Source organism: Trichosurus vulpecula, chromosome 1 (assembly GCF_011100635.1).
Source record: "Trichosurus vulpecula isolate mTriVul1 chromosome 1, mTriVul1.pri, whole genome shotgun sequence".
NCBI lineage: Eukaryota > Metazoa > Chordata > Mammalia > Diprotodontia > Phalangeridae > Trichosurus > Trichosurus vulpecula.
This window is the reverse complement of record NC_050573.1, coordinates 82,783,028-82,799,061: the sequence shown is the minus strand read 5'-3', so window position 1 is coordinate 82,799,061 and position 16,034 is coordinate 82,783,028. Positions and strand designations below refer to the sequence as shown.

Here is a 16,034-nt window from a genome sequence, read left to right as displayed (position 1 = left end):
ACACTGGACCATGATTCTTTCTCACACTGGTGTAACGGACCTTTCCTGCTGACCTTCTACATTGTCTTTGACTGCAAAATTGTTTTACTTCATCTTTTTTGGGTCTTGCCACTCTACAATTTGTTTAGAGTCATTTAAAAATATTTGGAGGGGCTTGGGGGAAGAGCTCTGTTGAGTCCCTGCCTTTACTCTGCCATATTGATTCTGCCTTCCACATTTTCTCACTCTTGCCTGGGCTACAGGTAGAAAGACATGGGAGGAGGAATGGTAGAGAAGCAAAACCCAAAGGGGAGCTTTCCATATTGGCTGTAGAGCCAGGGATGATAGCCTAGATCAGGGGTGGGGAAACTTTTCATGTTGGAAGGCCACATTAATATTTAACTGTAATCAAATAAAAAAAGTAAAAAAGATGAACAAAAAAGTATTAATAAAAATAAAAGTATTCCTTCTGTAAAATCTAGATTCAGTCTAAGGGACTCACTTAAGGACCAAGAAGGCCAAATGTGGCCTTCAGACTGCATGTTCCCTAACCCTGTCCTAAATCAATGAGCTCACCTGAGCCAATGCAGATGGACAAATCTCATATTGGCAGGGGGAATTTTATGACTGGAAACACTAGAAGACACCACAGGGCCAAGAAGAAATGGACCCTTCTAGCAGGGAAGGAATCAAGATGAGTCCATTAGCACCTAGGAACTATTGAACTTTCAAAGGCCCCAAGTCTCAGATGAGGACATTTTCTTTTTGTCCAGGAATGGAATGACCATTATCTAGTGAATTATGTTTGATTCTAGATCCTTGTGAACAAACTCCAGAAGACACACCTTGTGCTCTGGGGTGGGTAGCGAGCTAAGGTGACTCAAGAAGAAGAGCTAGAAGAAGATTGAAGAAGAGCTAGACTACAGAGCCTGCAGTAGAGGGCATTCAGTGCTGCAGGAGCTGATCTGAACCAAGGGCACCATGCAGGCCAGAAGTGAGTAGGTGAGGGGAGATGTAGAAGACACTCAGAAGTCTCAGGGTACAGTTTAGTGTTCAAAGAAGGCTCCAAAAGCAGCAAAAGGTGAAAGCGCTGAAACCAAAGGGCAAAGGTGCCCCAGGAGGAGCAGATCCAGGGAAGGATGACTCAGGATTACAGGATGTGGTACCTGAAGGAATCTTAGAAGATCTGGTACCATTCCCTCATTTTACAGGTGAACAAGCATGCCTTTGTTTCTTAGCAGATTTTGCGTATGTGTGCATGTGTGTGTGTCTTATGTAATCTTTGCCTCCAGAGGATTAATCACCATGTTCTCCCAATAGGAGTCTGTTTATAAATGTTTGTTGAATTAGATTTTTAAACCGCCTTATTCTTCACCCTGAAGGATAGTGGGAGGCTATTCCTGTGTCTATCCCGTGGAGACTCTAGATAAGCAGTTATAGGAAAGCAAAGAGTCTGGGGGGAGAAAGTCTCTAAAGCTGTACCAATCAGCCTCATAGAAGCCAGGAAGGAGGGTACTGAGCTAGAAATAGTTGGTGGGAATCGGGGAAGCCTAAGGGAGAACAGGCCTGTAAGGAGTTGGTGGGAGGGGAGGATGGGAGAGAGGGGTTGACAACTCTCAGGCTGAGTGAAGGAAGATGTAGGGGAAAGGAAGTCAGGTTCCTGGATTTACTCTCTATGGCTGTGCCACATTAGCCCCGTGCCCCAAGCCCAGACGCATACGTGGTCCTCAGGAGTCACAAAGTCACATACCCCTTTATTGTTCTTCCTAAGGAGTAGGGGCACCAAATCATCTTCAATATCTTTATTAGGATGCCCTGTAAGAGGGACCCAGGGGCTCAATCCATCAACCCTTGTACCTCCCAGGGATCTCTATGGCTCTCACTTGGAATCCTCAGAGGGGACACAATCCAAATCTGTGCTGATACCTCTGGGCCTTGTCCACCACCTTGGTTTTCTCACCCTCTCTCTAATAGCCCCCAGTGAAGGAAAGGGAAACACAGGAAAAGGAAGAAAATATAGACAGGTAGGGATCCCAAGATTTATTTCCAGAGAAGGTCTAAGTAATGGACAAGCAGTAGTTCTCCACCCCTCTTTTCCCTTCAGTCTCTGTCCACTAGGAATATTCCTGAGTAAACTTGGCATAAAATTGGTTCAGTTTCTCTAGAACGATCTTCAGTTTCTCCAAAGGGGGAAGAATGGTCATCCTGGGGGTGGAAGGGAAGCAGAGAAAAGGTCAGTGGTTAGCATCTCCCCTCAGTGCTCTGGAAGGGGCCCTTCAGTCAGTGGCCTGAAGCTCTCAATGGAACCTCCCACCCTCTACCTGAAGTGGTAGGTGCCATCTTTCTGGCCAAAGGCACTGCCAGGCACAACGCAAATACCAGTCTCCTCCAGGAGTTGTATGCAGAAAAACAAGTCAGCAGGCTGGCCCAGCTCCTGGGCAGCAACAGAGAGGGGAAACACAAACATGGACATAGACACACACACACACACACACACACAGAGAGAGAGAGAGAGAGAGAGAGAAGCATCAGGGATCAAGCCCCTTAAGTCCAGCCCACCCCAGCCCCTCGTAGCCTATCCCCACTCCCCATGCCAAGGAAGTATTGCTTCACACCTCTGCACGCTGCAATGCTTTGGGGGGTAGCTGGATGCGAGGGAAAGAGTACATAGCCCCTTGCACTGGGTTGCAGTGGATGCCAGGTTGCTTGTTTAAAATCTTCTCCGTGAGCAGAGCCTTCTCCGCCAGGTCCGATAGCACAGCCTTCTTCTCCTGGTGTTGGAAGAAGAGTCACGGCTTGGCCAGTATGCTGGCCACCTCACACCCCATAACTTCAGGGGGGCAGTCCCATGAAATGGACAGCTGGCTAGGTCCCTACAACACTTTGCTGAAATTCTCTGAGGTCACCAATGAAATAATTGACAGATGCAATGAAGATTTCTCCATCTCCATCCTCTCTGCAGTTTTAGGCACTGTGGCTGATGGACTACTTTCTTCCTCCTCTTCCTGGGGCAGAGCCAACATACATTGTCCCTGGGTTCTTCTATCTCTCTGTTGTGAAGATATTAGGAGATAACACTGTTTTCCAGAACTAAGGCCCTGAGCTTGGCATAACAACAACCCTTTGTGCTCACCTTCTGGCAAAATGTCTTGCTTCGACCAGCCCCAGGTACTCTCTGAGGGATTCCCTATTTCCCAGGGACCTGAGAGTCAGAAGCAGCTGACATGCTGCAGCAAGAAGTGATCAATCAACATCTCCTGGCATGCTCACAATCCCTGTTTCTTGTAACAGCTAAGTGAATTGAGCCAGGTGTTGCAGTCCTGTTCCTGCCATGCTAACTCTGGTTTTGTACTCCGCTGAACAAACACAAGACTCATGACTTGAGACAATCAACTTAAAGACTGTTCCCACAGGACCCAGAAACACCTGTATTGTCCCAAAAAGGCCTGCACATGTGGGCCTGCCATGGGAACTGTTTATTCAAAACCTAATGACTGTTAGGACCTGCCTTTTTTGGTTTTCAGGAATAAAAGCCCTACCCCTGCCACAAGCCACAAGCCCTCCTCAGGAGGACCTCACTTTGCAACCTCTTTTTTTTCACTCTGTAATTAATTAAACTTCTATTTGATTCCTGACTCTCCTGTCTCTAGCCTGCTTTGTTCACCTTAGGCCACTGACCAATCACAGACTGGTTCTGTCTTTCTCTGTCTCCACTAGCTCCTTAACCACCTTCTGGCCCCAGTGTGGGTCTGCCTCTGGCCCCTTTCTCTTTCTATTTACACTTTCCCACTTGACAATCCCCTTCAGCCTTATGTCTCCCCCACTCTAATGTAAACTCCTTGCCATTAGAGACTGTTTCATCCTTTGTACCTGTAGAGTAGGTGTGTGATATCTGCTGATTTACTGACATCCCATCTTTGTAGATGACTCCCAAGTTTGTGTCTGTCTCCTGAGGATGTCAAAGAATTGCATCCCCAAGGACAGAGCAGACACCTCTTGGGGGTATCACTGGCAACTCAAATCTAGCATGTCTACCAGCCAGGGTTTCCCCCTAACCAAGCTGTCTTGTCTTTCTGACTTCACCATCTCTCCAGGGCACTAGGCTTCTGTGTTTGGGAACCTATTCTCTGGCCCTCCTCCTCCTCCCTAGCCTCTCCTTTCCTGTTACCAGGTCCAGTTGTTTTCATCTCCTCAACATCTCTCTCATCCATATCTTCCTCACTACTCCCACTACCATCATGCAAGTGTGTGCCCTCACTGCCACCTGCCTTCCCTAGTGGCTCTTCTCCCCTCTCCTCTCTCATTTGTCTGGCATTCAAGGCCCTCCATGACCTGACACCCTAACTTTCCCAACATTCCTCACTCCTGTCCCTGCACTGTATGCTATAGCCACCTACTGGATTACTCTCTGCACCCTGAGAATGGATTGGTGCTCTTTGGAATCCATGCTTTTGCCCATACTCTTCCTTGTGCCTGCGACACCCTCTCTTGCACTCTTTCCAGCTGAATTCTTTCCTCCCTATTTCCAAAGTGCTTCCAGAGAATTCCTCTTCGGATCCTTCATTAGAATAAGAGTCTCCCTGTGTTCTTGGCAGCCATGCCATGGGTCTTACTCCTAGTCATCCTTTAAGTCCAAGTCCTAGGGCACCACCTCCAACCAGGTACCCTGGCTTGGTTACAACCTTCTCTCTCTGGCTTCACAAAGCACCTTGTTTGCTCTTGTCTCATGTGCTTGTGTAATATTATCCCTTATTCCCCCATCAGACTGTGAGCTCCATGAGGACAAGGCTCATGGTGGATCCAAACCAGGTCTGATCTTCCTTGGCACCTAGTACCCCTAGTTATCTCTTTTTGCTTGAGAGGATTTGGAGTCCTAGCACTCCCACTTTTCAGGTGTGTGACTTTAGGCATGTCCATACCCTTTTCTAGGCTTTAGTTTCCTCCCTTCCAAAATGAATGGGTTGGACCAGATGATGTCAGAGGTCACTTCCGGCTGTAAATCTAGGACTCTATCTGCGATCCCTGGCACCACTTACCCTTGGAACTGTTATTGGGGGGAATGTTCCCCAGTCTGGAGAGTGCTCCATCCCATCCCACCATCTCCCTTGACCCTGGTCCTACTCACCTGCTGGAACTGCTCATAAGAGGGGTCCCCAGGTTGAGGGGGATTCGTCACTATGTCCATGACAATTTGCCCTGGTACTGGTGGGCACAGCCAAACTGAGACCAACTTTAACATCTGCTGCTTTACTGCAGGGTCCATATTCACTACTTCTGTGTAGCCCCCCCGGAACCCACACCTGGGAAGAGTGTCAGAGGATCAGAAGGACTAAGGAATGGGGGAAGAGCTCCCAGGGGGCCTTAGGGTCTTGGGCATGTCTGAGCAGTGCAGAGGGATGGTTGGGGCTTATTATCTGGGAATAATGGTTTGTTATTTATTGGGGAGGGTGATTCCTCTATCTCCCTGGCTTAGAGAGGTAGGGAGTATCCCTGTGTCTGCCTGGCCCAGAAAGAGGAGCAGTCCCTGTGTCTTACTTGGCCACGTAGCCTTTAGAGCAGGAGTGGAAGGAAGCAAGCTCTAGCTGCTGGGCATAGGGTGGGCCCATCTCCATCAGCACCTTCTTGAATGAGTGGAACTGGGATCCCTCAGCATATATATTGTCCTGGTAAACCTGAGGGTCCAGGTAGGAGGGAGGTCACATTCACATTCAAAGACACCCCTGAGGCTTCCCCTCACCCAGTCCTAACCACCACCCCCGGCAGGGCCCCTCCCTAGACACCTCATCAGCCATCAGGAAGAGATGCTCCTCATAGGCAAATCGGATGACAGCTTCAATGTTCTCACGGCTCAGGACCTGCCCTGGGTTTTAGGTTAGGGGGCACAAAAGGGGACAGAGAAGGTCACAGGGGACCAGTGGGTAATTGAGGGGGATTGCAGGTTGTGCTGTAGCTAAGGCTAGGGTGGGGCAAGAGATGAGATGCATGGGCAGATTCCCACCCCAAGACTTGGGGAGGGTGATGCCCAAGGGAACCTGGGCCTAAGGATGGGATAGACAATAGGGCCAGACTGGCAGGGGGTGGGTGAGGCAAGGATGAAGGTAATCTACCTGTGGGGTTGCCAGGATTGATGACACAAAGGACCCGAGGCTGGCAGTGAGCTTTGGCCTGATTGAGCGCCCCTTGCAACTCAGCCACATCTAGTTCCCAGTGACGCTCCTCATTCAAGTAGTAGTTGATTTGGACAGCATCAAATTGAGCCAGGGTGGCTGAATATAATGGGTACTGGGGAATGGGAATCATGACCCCTGTCCTGTTCTTCCCTTTGCCTGACACCAACAGATTCAGCACTGCCTGGAGAAGAGAGATAAAAGCTGAGTCAGGGGTCAGGAAACAGAAATTCCCTCTTACCAATACCCTTTACCTACTCCCCCTGACTGTCATTGGATTTCTGAGGCCATGGACACACTGGCCCTAATCAGGAATCTTTACCCACCCCTTCCTCTCCCCCTTTCCTTGCCAATTGGGCATAGGCTGTGCCAGGCTCAGGTACAGTGGGGGCCTCTGTGCCCATGGCTGCTAGGGGAAGGGCTGAGTAGGGGGTGGAGTGGGGAGGGGTCTAAGGAAATCAGATGGGGGGAAGGGAAGAGATAAAGAAAGAGGGAGGTGTACCATGATGGAACTGGTAGCCCCTGTGGACAGGAAGATGTTTTCAGGGTCAGAAGCAATGCCCCCATCCCGATGTTCCATGTACCTTGCCACATCTTCTCGGATCATCTGGATGCCAGCACTGGCGCTGTAAGACCCTAAGCCAGGGTGGGGATGGGTGGTTAAGATGGGCATAGATCGGAAAGAAAGGCATGGAGACTGTGGAAAAGCCAAACTCCCCTTAAGATTAGAGGGTCCCTGAAGGTGGAACCCTGTCTCCCCTTCAGCACCAGGGTATCTTAGATTCAAATCTGCAGGGGCCTCACACAACTCCCTCATTTTATAGCTGAGGAAACTCAGGCCCAGAGAGGGGAAGTGATTTGTCCAAGGTCACATAGATAGGAACCAGCAGAACTAAGATTCAAAACTAGGTTCCTCTGCTACAAATCCATTGACAAGCTGCTTGACAGGACAAGAGAGGAAGTGTGGCAGAAAAAGGACTCACCTGTGCTGTGGCCTTCACAAGCCTCCAAGATCCTCCTTGCCCTCTTCTTGGCATCTTCTGGGAAGGATGGACTGCTCAGGAGATCTGGGTACTGGCAGAGGGCCAAGACCTGAGAGTTGTGTGAGAAAAGGGAAGGGCATAAAGTGAGGGCCCATGGGGGTCCCTCAGAGAGAGAAGGGACAGGTACTAACCTAGATAGCAAGAGGCAGGCAGAAAGCTTCTCACCTGGCACATAAAAGTGATGGGCTTCTGACCCATAGCATGGGCATCTCCTTTAAAGCCCTTGATAATCTCTGTGAAGGGCTTCTTCACACCCTGGAGAGAGAGAGAGTGAGAAGATGAGAGCTCCCCCTCTACCCTTCATTCTTCTCCCTTCCCAGTTGTCTGGGCTCCCAGAACCAAATAACCCTGATGGGGGGTGGGGGGGAGGGTGTAATGTTAATGGAATAGGAAGATCTTTCCTGTCCATTAATAGGCCTATGTGACCTGCTTTGTGCTCTGGCCCAGCTGACAGCTGTGATACAGCCTGAGTCACATGGATCCTGAGCCACACGGAGCCTGAGCCACAAGGAGCCCATGGTGGAAGGGGTTTGCCCAACGAGGAAGAGCTGGGAGAGAGCAAGGCAGAGCTGAGGGAGAGAAGCTAGCATGAGTGGGCAGAGGGAGGAATTTTCCTGGGGAAGCTTATTTGTGGAGAGGTCTAACAGAAGGAATGCTTGGGATGTTGTTGCTCCCTGGATTGGTGATTGGTATAAACTTTGTCTTAAAAAGAATGCTTAAGATGTTGGTGCTCCCAGGATTGGTGATGTGTAAAAACTTTTTTGTTACCATATTTTGGTTTTGTCTTGGAGGAAGAGAGTTTATTATATTTTCTGATTCTATATTCATAGCAGCTGCTATGGATATCACATTGGCCTTACATATGGCCATGAGGATGGAATCACAAAATATAAAACCTCTACTTGGAGACAGGAAGGCTCTAGGGAAGGAAATGGGTATCCTGGAATGGGAGGATTTACCTTATTCCTCCCTGGCAAGAGAATGGGCTAAAAGCACAGAACTTTGTGAAAACTGAGAACCAAGGCTACAGAATGGAGAACCCATAGATTTAGGAAGATGCTTGCAAGTAACACCAATAGAACTAGGGAAAGAAACGGCAGGGTTACATAGAAGAGGATGGGTGTTGTTAACAAGGTATCATATTATATGTAAAAGCAGAGATAAATTGCTGGAGGAAAAGGTTCAGGTGGAAAAGGAATTAGCTGATTTGCATGAGAAACTTTCTATGCAACAACGTCAGGACTTTCCTTTAGAAGAGCAAGCTAGAAAGTATCAGGTGGTAGCAGAAAAGACAGCTGTTAGTTTAGCTCAGAAAAAGAAGAGAAAAGTTAACAAGAAGAAGGTGCATGCAACCCTTTCACATGCAGGGCCTAATTGGGACCCAGACACATGGGAGGAAGACATAGGGGAGGAAGATGAAGCAAATTCAGATGAGGAGGCTTGTAGAAATGTGGACATTTGTCAAATACTATGAAGGAAGCAAGAGAACCAGGGGGGCCACACAGTGTTTAATGTAGTAACTGAGGATTTTACTCAGCAGGTTATGATTTATATTGTTTGGAAGAGTTTTTGTTGGATAGGAAAGAAATAAGGAAAACCTCTACTGGAATATGTATGAGAATCCCTAAAATTCATTATGGACTGATATCACCCAAATCAGGATTAGCAGCTAGAGGAGTACATGTGTTGGCTGGAGTAATAGATTCTAATTATCAAGGAGGAATTATTGTGGTATTCCAAAGTTTAGGTGAAGAACCTATACAGTTTTGCAAAAATGATAGAATAGTTCAAGTGATCATTATTCCTTGTGAAGTAATACCCTTTGTGAAAACTGATCCTCCTTTCAAAATAACTGTCAGAAGAACTGAAGGGTTTGGCTCTACTGATAGAATAAAACTGGGAGCTAAAGTATGGGTAAAAGGGAAGCCAGACCACGTTCTGAAAGCTGCGGAGATTATAGCACTTGGAAAAGGCAATACTGTAACTGTTGTTTATTCAGGTCAAGATGATTACCAAATTGTGCCCTTAACTCATATTTTACCACGAATAAGGCTATGATAGTGGATTCATGGACTCCAGAAGCGTGGCTGACACTATATTTATCCTGCTTCTGGTTATTGTCTCCTTATTCTTTTTGGCCTTTGTTTGTTTAACCAGTTTGCTAGATTTGTCTCCTACAGGCTTAGTGACCTCCACTTATAGATGACTGACTGCTTAAGCTATATATCACCCTCTGCTCAAAACTGTGATGCATCACCCCTGGACCTAGCATTGACCAAGCTCCACAAACCAGCTAAGGAACTGACCCCTCAAATGGGACCTCTCAAGGCAGGGACAGTTCTACGTCCAATCTCAACAGGAAGTAGTTACAGAACATGAGACCTTCACCCCTTACCCCAAGGGATTTGGGGTCCCATTTGTTTGACAGGGGAATGATGGGGTGCTTGTGCTCAAGCCCCCACCCTACAATATTGTTTTATGTCTTTATTTTGAAATTATGTTGATACAAGTTACCCCTAAAGTCCCATCGACCTATGTAATGAACGTGAAAGATCTTGGGGCTGAATATAATGTTAATGGAATAGGAAGGTCTTTCCCATCCATTAAGATGCCTATGTGACCTGCTTTGAGCTCTGACCCAGCTGATAGCACCTGAGTCACATGGAGCCAGTGGGGCGGGGGGAGGATCTTGCCCAATGGAAAAGAGTGGGAAGTTAGAGCAAGGCAGAGTTGAGGGAGAGAAGCTAGAATGAGTGGGCAGAGGGAGGAATTTTCCTGGCAGTTTGTTTGTGGGGAGGCCTAACAGAGAGAACGATTGGGATGTAGGTGCTCCCTGGATTGGTGATGAGTATAAACTTTGTCTTACAAAGAATGCTTTAGATGTTGGTTCTCCGTGGATTGGTGATGTGTACAAACTTTTTTGTTACAATGGTAAATTTTGCTTTCTGGTGTCTGAATAAATATTTTGGTTTTGTCTTGGAGGAAGAGAGTTTATTATATTTTGCTATTCTACCCTGGAAATACGTCTGCATATTCATAACAGCTACTATGGGTATCACGTTTGTATTACAGGGGGCAGGCCTCTCCCAGTGCCCGCCCCATTCTGCCTAGACAAGCTAGAGGGCCCCTGGCAAGGGGTGGGAGAGCACAAGATGAATTCCTTACTCATTCAGCCTCTCCCCTACAGCTCCACAGTGGTGCTGAGGGAGGTGGAGGTGGGGTGGGGGTAAGGGGACTAGAGAAGGCAATGTGTCCATCTGAGAAGTGCCCATCCCAGTTGAAACCCCACGATTGAGAAGGGTACTGAGACAGTTTGGGTCCACCTTCTCTTCCTGCCCACAGTCTGGAGCTGCCTTCAGAGAGAGCCCTGGCCTAGTAAGGGATGACACACCTGGGGCAATGCTGACTGAATCCTCTTTATCTCTATATTATGCCCTATTATTCAAGGGCCTTGTACTCCTTGGGTAATCTCAATGACAGAAAGAAAAATCTCGAGCATGGGAACATAGAGCACCTAACTCGGGCATGTGCAAAGGTTGGCCTGGAGGCTATATAGCTGTGGAACAGGCAAAGCGACATCCTTAGAAGGGGGGGGGGGCAAGCACTGTGTCCCTGGGAACAGAGAAACTTAAGAAGTAGGTATGCCCAGAGCTGAGAGAAGTTGGATTGGGAAGAAGAGGTTGGGCAGGACTAAGCACATAGTAGTTGCTTCACGAATCCATTCAGGGGGCTGGAGGGAGTTAGGTGGAAGGAAGGAAGGAAGGAAGGAAGGAAGGAAGGAAGGAAGGAAGGAAAGAAGGAAGGAAGGAAGGAAGGAAGGAAGGAAGGTGGTAAGGTCACTGGGAGAGTTAGTACTTACCCCAGGGAGAGATTACAGCTTTGGACTGAGCAGGTGTCTGGGAAGACGACAAAGGGGTAAGAGAAACCCAGGACAGTACCTGCTGAAGCTCTCTCTCCAGCTCCATAGCCCGCAGCATGGTGGGCCCTAGTACAGCATACTCCATGGTTTTCACACATTGGTTCATGGTGTCCAAGGTCAGCACCTTGTTCCAAATCCCATTCACCACTTCTTGCTTGATGTTCTTGTTTGCCATGGTCCTACATGGGGGGAAAGTGTGAAGCCTACTCAGAGTACTCCAACCCATTCTAGCATCCCACATTGGGAAGTAAAAAGAAAGGTGGTGAGGGAAGGAAACTCTGTCCCTGAAAGGGGTAGGGGAGGGAGGGAAGGTAGAGGCAGAGCTTAGGGGAGGACTCCTATCACTGCCAGGAGCAGGGAGACAGTCACATAGCTAAGGTGAGAAGGAGAGAGAGAGACCCAGACAGCCACAACACAGACACACAGAGAAAGATGGGGAAGGGAAAGATGAGGGAACTGAGGGACCAAACAGCCCGGGTTTGCAGAATAGGAAGTCCATGAGGGTATCATGAGAGAATGTTTATGTGAGGATGTGGTGCTAGATCTGCCATTTCCCTGAGAACTTGGGTTGTTACCCCATCAGCGATCAGGTGAATTTCAGCCCCTTCATCTTTGTGTCTGATCAGGCCTCTATTTTCCTGGCAGCTGGGCAGGGCTCCAGGACTCCTGGTTGAGGGTGGGGAGCTCTGATGCCATCATTCTATACTCTGCTGACATGAGTACCTAGGATTGATATATGTTGGTGGAGGGAACCCTCTTTGAACCTTCCAGACTCTGCTCCCTTCCTCCTGTGTTGGTAAGCAAAATGGGCTCTTAGCACTCAGTTCAATTAAGTGCCCTTGAAGAGTTTGGCTTTTGTTTCCTTTGATTAATTCAGTGTATTTCATTGAGTCTTACTAAGTGCTAAGCCCCAGGCCCAAACCCCTATTAGGTGCTAAGCCTATATGGGTGTGAAGCTCTCAGGGTACTAAGGGGAGGTGCTAACTCAAGAGCCAATCATAGGAGCCTAAGTTCTGGTCATTCAGATGAAATTTGATGACGTCTGAAACGGTATAAGAAGAGAAGACAGAGCTATTTGTGTAGGACTCTCACTCTTGGTGGCTTGGAGACTCTGGGCAGCCACTAAGAGCCCTCCAGCTCGTAACCCGGATGTTGCGACTTTGTTAAACTCTGGTAACTATGTATTGGGATTTGAATCAGACAAGGTCTGTCTGTCCATGTTTGTAATTTGTTTGTATTTGTTCTGAAGTTCAAGGTGCTGGCTTTTTCCCCTGAACTAAGTAAATGGTATTTGTATGCTGAATTAAAGTAAGCTTGTTAACCCCTTAACGTTGCTTTCCTTACTATAGCAGATCAAAAGAACTTGGGCTTTTGCAGTGGACTTTGGCAGCATTCTTGTTGTGGGCTTGTGTTGGTCTTTCACCCCCACAACAGTTGCTAGCCAGATTGTTGAAACACCTCCTCCCATACTCATGCAGGCCTGCCTTGTCAGAAGGTCTAGATTTGGGAGGAGACATTTGAAGGTTGTGGCAATTCAGAGCCCTTACCCCAAGGCCAGAGGAGCTGTGCTGGTCCTGTCCTTGGAAAAAGTCCCTGGAAGGCTCCCGTAAGGGGAGTTCCCTGTTTCCCTAAATGTTTAGTTTATGGACTTTGATCAAAGGGCACAGAGACTTCTCAGATACCAAGGACAGAAAAGGTGATCTGCTCAGCAGGAATGGCAGTCTGAGTAACCAGTGGGCCTGCAAGGAGTCACCTGGCCAGGGCATGGATCTGAAGGTGTCTTTCTACCCCACCTGCCCAAAGTTCTTACTCCCTGGGAGGTGGAAGTGGGAACGTCCCCAGAGACAGTGTAGTAGGAAGGACTAGGAAGAAAAACACAGGGCAAGATGGGAGCTAGGCAGAACATGAGTGGAATGGGAACTTTGTCCCATGGATGCCAACATGGGAGGGTGGAGGGGTGAGGAAAGGGAGTTCTTTCCTCTCCACAACCACCACCACTGATGTTCTGGGGGTCTGGTGGGCCTCTATTGACACAATTACATCCTCACTGGAACTGTCCTCTGCACTTCCTGCCCCAAATGAATTGGGTTTCAGGTAATCACAGCTTTGGGTCCAGAGACAGTTAGAGGAACTAGGTTGGTGGATAAAGGGGAAGAGATGCAGACAAGGGCAGGCACATATAGCTCAAAAGATATACTAGGATGGGGGACACAGGGTCAGGGAAAGGAGGACGGACAGAACCAGAGAAGAGATCAGGATCATGGACTCAGGAGAATACAGACAGGGAAAGAGAAGAGGGCAGAAACAGGGATGAGAATAAATCCAAGGGAAAGGATGGGCACAGGGGAAAAGAACCATAAGGGTGGTCAGGAAGAGAAATAATAGGGATTTACTGAGCCTCTGCAGAGTGGGATCTCCAGCCTTAGACTGAGTGCTGAATTAGGGAGCATAGGGACTGGACTAGAATGGGGCAGGAAAGACAGAGGGGGCAGGAAAGACAGAGAGGGCAGGTGTCCCAACAAGGGCTCAGATCTGGCCCCAAGAGGACACCTTAGAAGTGTTGCTCCTCCCAGAGGTCTCACCTCTGGGAATAAAGTAGGCAGCAGGTTCTCTCTACTCAGCCCTTCTCTCTCCCAGTGTACAAGGTTAATATGGGCTTGGACCCTGGGTGGGGCAGATAGCTGCCCCACCATGACCTTTTCAGCAGCAGCTGCACCATCCCACACTAAATTTAACCCCAGCCCGCCTATCTGGCCCTCCCTCCCCACCACCCAAGCCCAATCACGGCTTCCCTGCGCTATGCCCTTTATTTGTACTTCTCTCTTCGCCCCCCACACCCCCTAAGAAGGGGAAATCAGGAAAAGAGTTAAGGTAGACGGGCAGAGGTCACAGGTATATGCAGACAAAAGACTAGGGCAGCAGGGAACCTGATTCAGGCCAGGTCAAGTGCAAAATGGATAAGGAGATGACAGCAGGCCAACTGTGCTCCTTAGAGACAAGGGATGAATGTGATCTACCTGAAGACCTCCTGGGCCCACAGGGTCGTGGTCTGAAATAGATTAAGAATGAAGAGGAGACAGACAGGAATTGGTAAAGGCCCTGACACTCAAGAGGGCTGGTCAGGGATATTTTCAGAGAATAGGAGAGATATAAAGGATGAGGTAAAGAAGGAGATTGGGCCTTAGGGCCTGGGCCTCGCCCCCTCACCACAGCCTGTGGCTGGAGCTCAGCATCTGTCTGCTTATCTTCATCCTCTTCTGGGGGTTCAGCAGCAGTGGATGGCTGCTTTTGCCACACTATGGCCTCGTGTGAATGTTCTTTAGGGTACAGGTGGGTGCGCTCCGTCACATTCACTCTTCACACAACCTTCCTGAAGTGGTGGACACAAGGACACCCCTTTGAGCTCCCTGCTTGCTCTGGGATCCCTTTAGTCACTGGAAGTCAGATTTTATATCCCTGATACCTCACTCTGTCCCAGTCAGCTTTCCTAGCTTCCTGAGCCAGGCCAGAGGGAGGCAGTGGCTCAGAGCCCAGGACAGGAGAAACTCCACCAACCCCACACCTCATTCCAAAGAACACCTACCTAGGATCTCCTCCCTCTGGACTCTGCCCTAGAGCCTGCAGTTGAGTTGGGGAAAGTACCTCAAGGTCAAGAGTTGGGGTAAGGTGACATGACACCTGGAACACCTCTGATGTCAGCTCAGGATCCTTGTATCTGTTGTGACCCAGCTTGAGCCCCCCTCACCTGAAAAAGGCCTATAACCTGGATTGGCCAGTCAGGAGAAAGACATTTTTGGCCCACCCTGAGCTTAACCTACCATAATGCTTTGTGTGCTCTGACATAAGAGAGATGTTTTGCTTTGCTCTGTGAGTGAACCCAACCCCTCCTGCTGGATTTGGCTGACTGGGAACTTTCTTCTGCCAAGGGCATGGCCCACTGGACATTTCCCTTATTTTTTTATATTTCTCCCTTGTTAGAGGCACTATCTTGACACCCCCTACTTTGCAACAACCCATGTTTACTATTGGCAGAAGGCCAGACATTCTGGGGCCACCATATTTGTTTTGTGGAACTATAATTTTGGCTAATTAAAAACACTGGGGTCCTGAGTTGGGGTTTGGAGGGGCTTACTCTATGGTTATAAAAACTTCTCAAACTAAGCCTTCAGGGAGTTCAGAATTATTTTCTAACTCCTATGCATGCATAATTCTCAGGGTCAATGAGAATAAATTAGCTCATACAAGCATATGTACTGCGTGATTCTGTTTGTTCCTTGATCAAACCATATTTTAAGGTGAACCCCATTCAGTTTGTTTATTGAACACGTCTTTGGTAAAGGGGAAAACTGATTCTGTTTGTTTTGTTGGACCAATCCTTTGGTAAATGGTTGACAGTGTTTGGTGCCATGACTTGGATGGGACTGATGAAGGAGTGAGACAACTCCTACCCCAATAATGCTAGTGACTCAGTGCCAATGAAACTGGTCTTCGTCCCCTCCTAAAATGCCTTCTCACAGTCCTGATCACTCAACATTTCCCACTCTCTCCTCTGGAGCAGAAATGTATCTCAATCCTGGGATTGTAAGAGCACCATGGGTTCTTATTAACTCCTCTCATCCCAGATCCTTCCCCTCCTGGTTAAAGGCAGGGGTGGGTCAGACCCACAGAGAGCTTTCTCTGAGCCCTGCCACCAAGAATTATCTTTATTGGGAAGGCCCTGGCATCAGCCACTCCAGCTCCTAGCAGAAGCCAGCCAGCCTGGGCTCTTGGTAAGCCCACACTTCTCTGTTCCAGTTTCAGAAATGTAACAGCTTTGTAGTTTATGGCAAGCTATTTTATCTCTATTTGCCCCATCTCCTGGTTTGTAGAGGGAAAAATAAGGGTGGTTGTTGTGCAATCAAAATGATATGATTGTAAAGCACTTAA

The 16,034-nt window shown here is 48.3% G+C and overlaps 1 protein-coding gene across 3 annotated transcripts; it reads right to left on the bottom strand.

Annotated features, from left to right (window-relative positions):
• Nucleotides 1-1,713: 1,713 nt before the first annotated feature.
• On the bottom strand, nucleotides 1,714-14,842 carry LOC118843376 (alanine aminotransferase 1-like). Of its 3 annotated transcripts, none has more exons than XM_036750999.1 (13): nucleotides 14,751-14,842; nucleotides 14,316-14,478; nucleotides 11,128-11,287; nucleotides 7,355-7,444; nucleotides 7,130-7,238; nucleotides 6,649-6,782; nucleotides 6,087-6,330; nucleotides 5,760-5,839; nucleotides 5,515-5,651; nucleotides 5,105-5,279; nucleotides 2,595-2,750; nucleotides 2,301-2,413; nucleotides 1,714-2,184 (listed from the first exon to the last, which is right to left on the bottom strand). In XM_036750999.1, the coding sequence occupies exons 2-13, from the start codon at nucleotides 14,357-14,359 to the stop codon at nucleotides 2,094-2,096; spliced, it is 1,533 nt and encodes a 510-aa protein (XP_036606894.1). In that variant the 5' UTR covers nucleotides 14,360-14,478; nucleotides 14,751-14,842; the 3' UTR covers nucleotides 1,714-2,093. The 3 variants fall into 3 exon arrangements, with proteins under 3 accessions (XP_036606894.1, XP_036606901.1, XP_036606886.1); XM_036751006.1 differs by lacking the exon at nucleotides 14,751-14,842 and adding an exon at nucleotides 14,692-14,709; XM_036750991.1 differs by lacking the exon at nucleotides 14,751-14,842 and having other exon boundaries at nucleotides 14,316-14,683.
• Nucleotides 14,843-16,034: the final 1,192 nt, after the last annotated feature.

Bases quoted from the DNA above. Each gene is read 5' to 3' on its own strand.
- LOC118843376 (XM_036750999.1), bottom strand. From the start codon at position 14,359: ATGAAGATAAGCAGACAGATGCTGAGCTCCAGCCACAGGCTGTG. The intron at 7,445-11,127 runs GTACTGTCCTGG...CTCTCTCTCCAG, and splicing joins TGGAGAGAGAGCTTCAGCAG to GGTGTGAAGAAGCCCTTCAC. The intron at 5,652-5,759 runs GTGTCTAGGGAG...CTGGACCCTCAG, and splicing joins TCTTCCTGATGGCTGATGAG to GTTTACCAGGACAATATATA.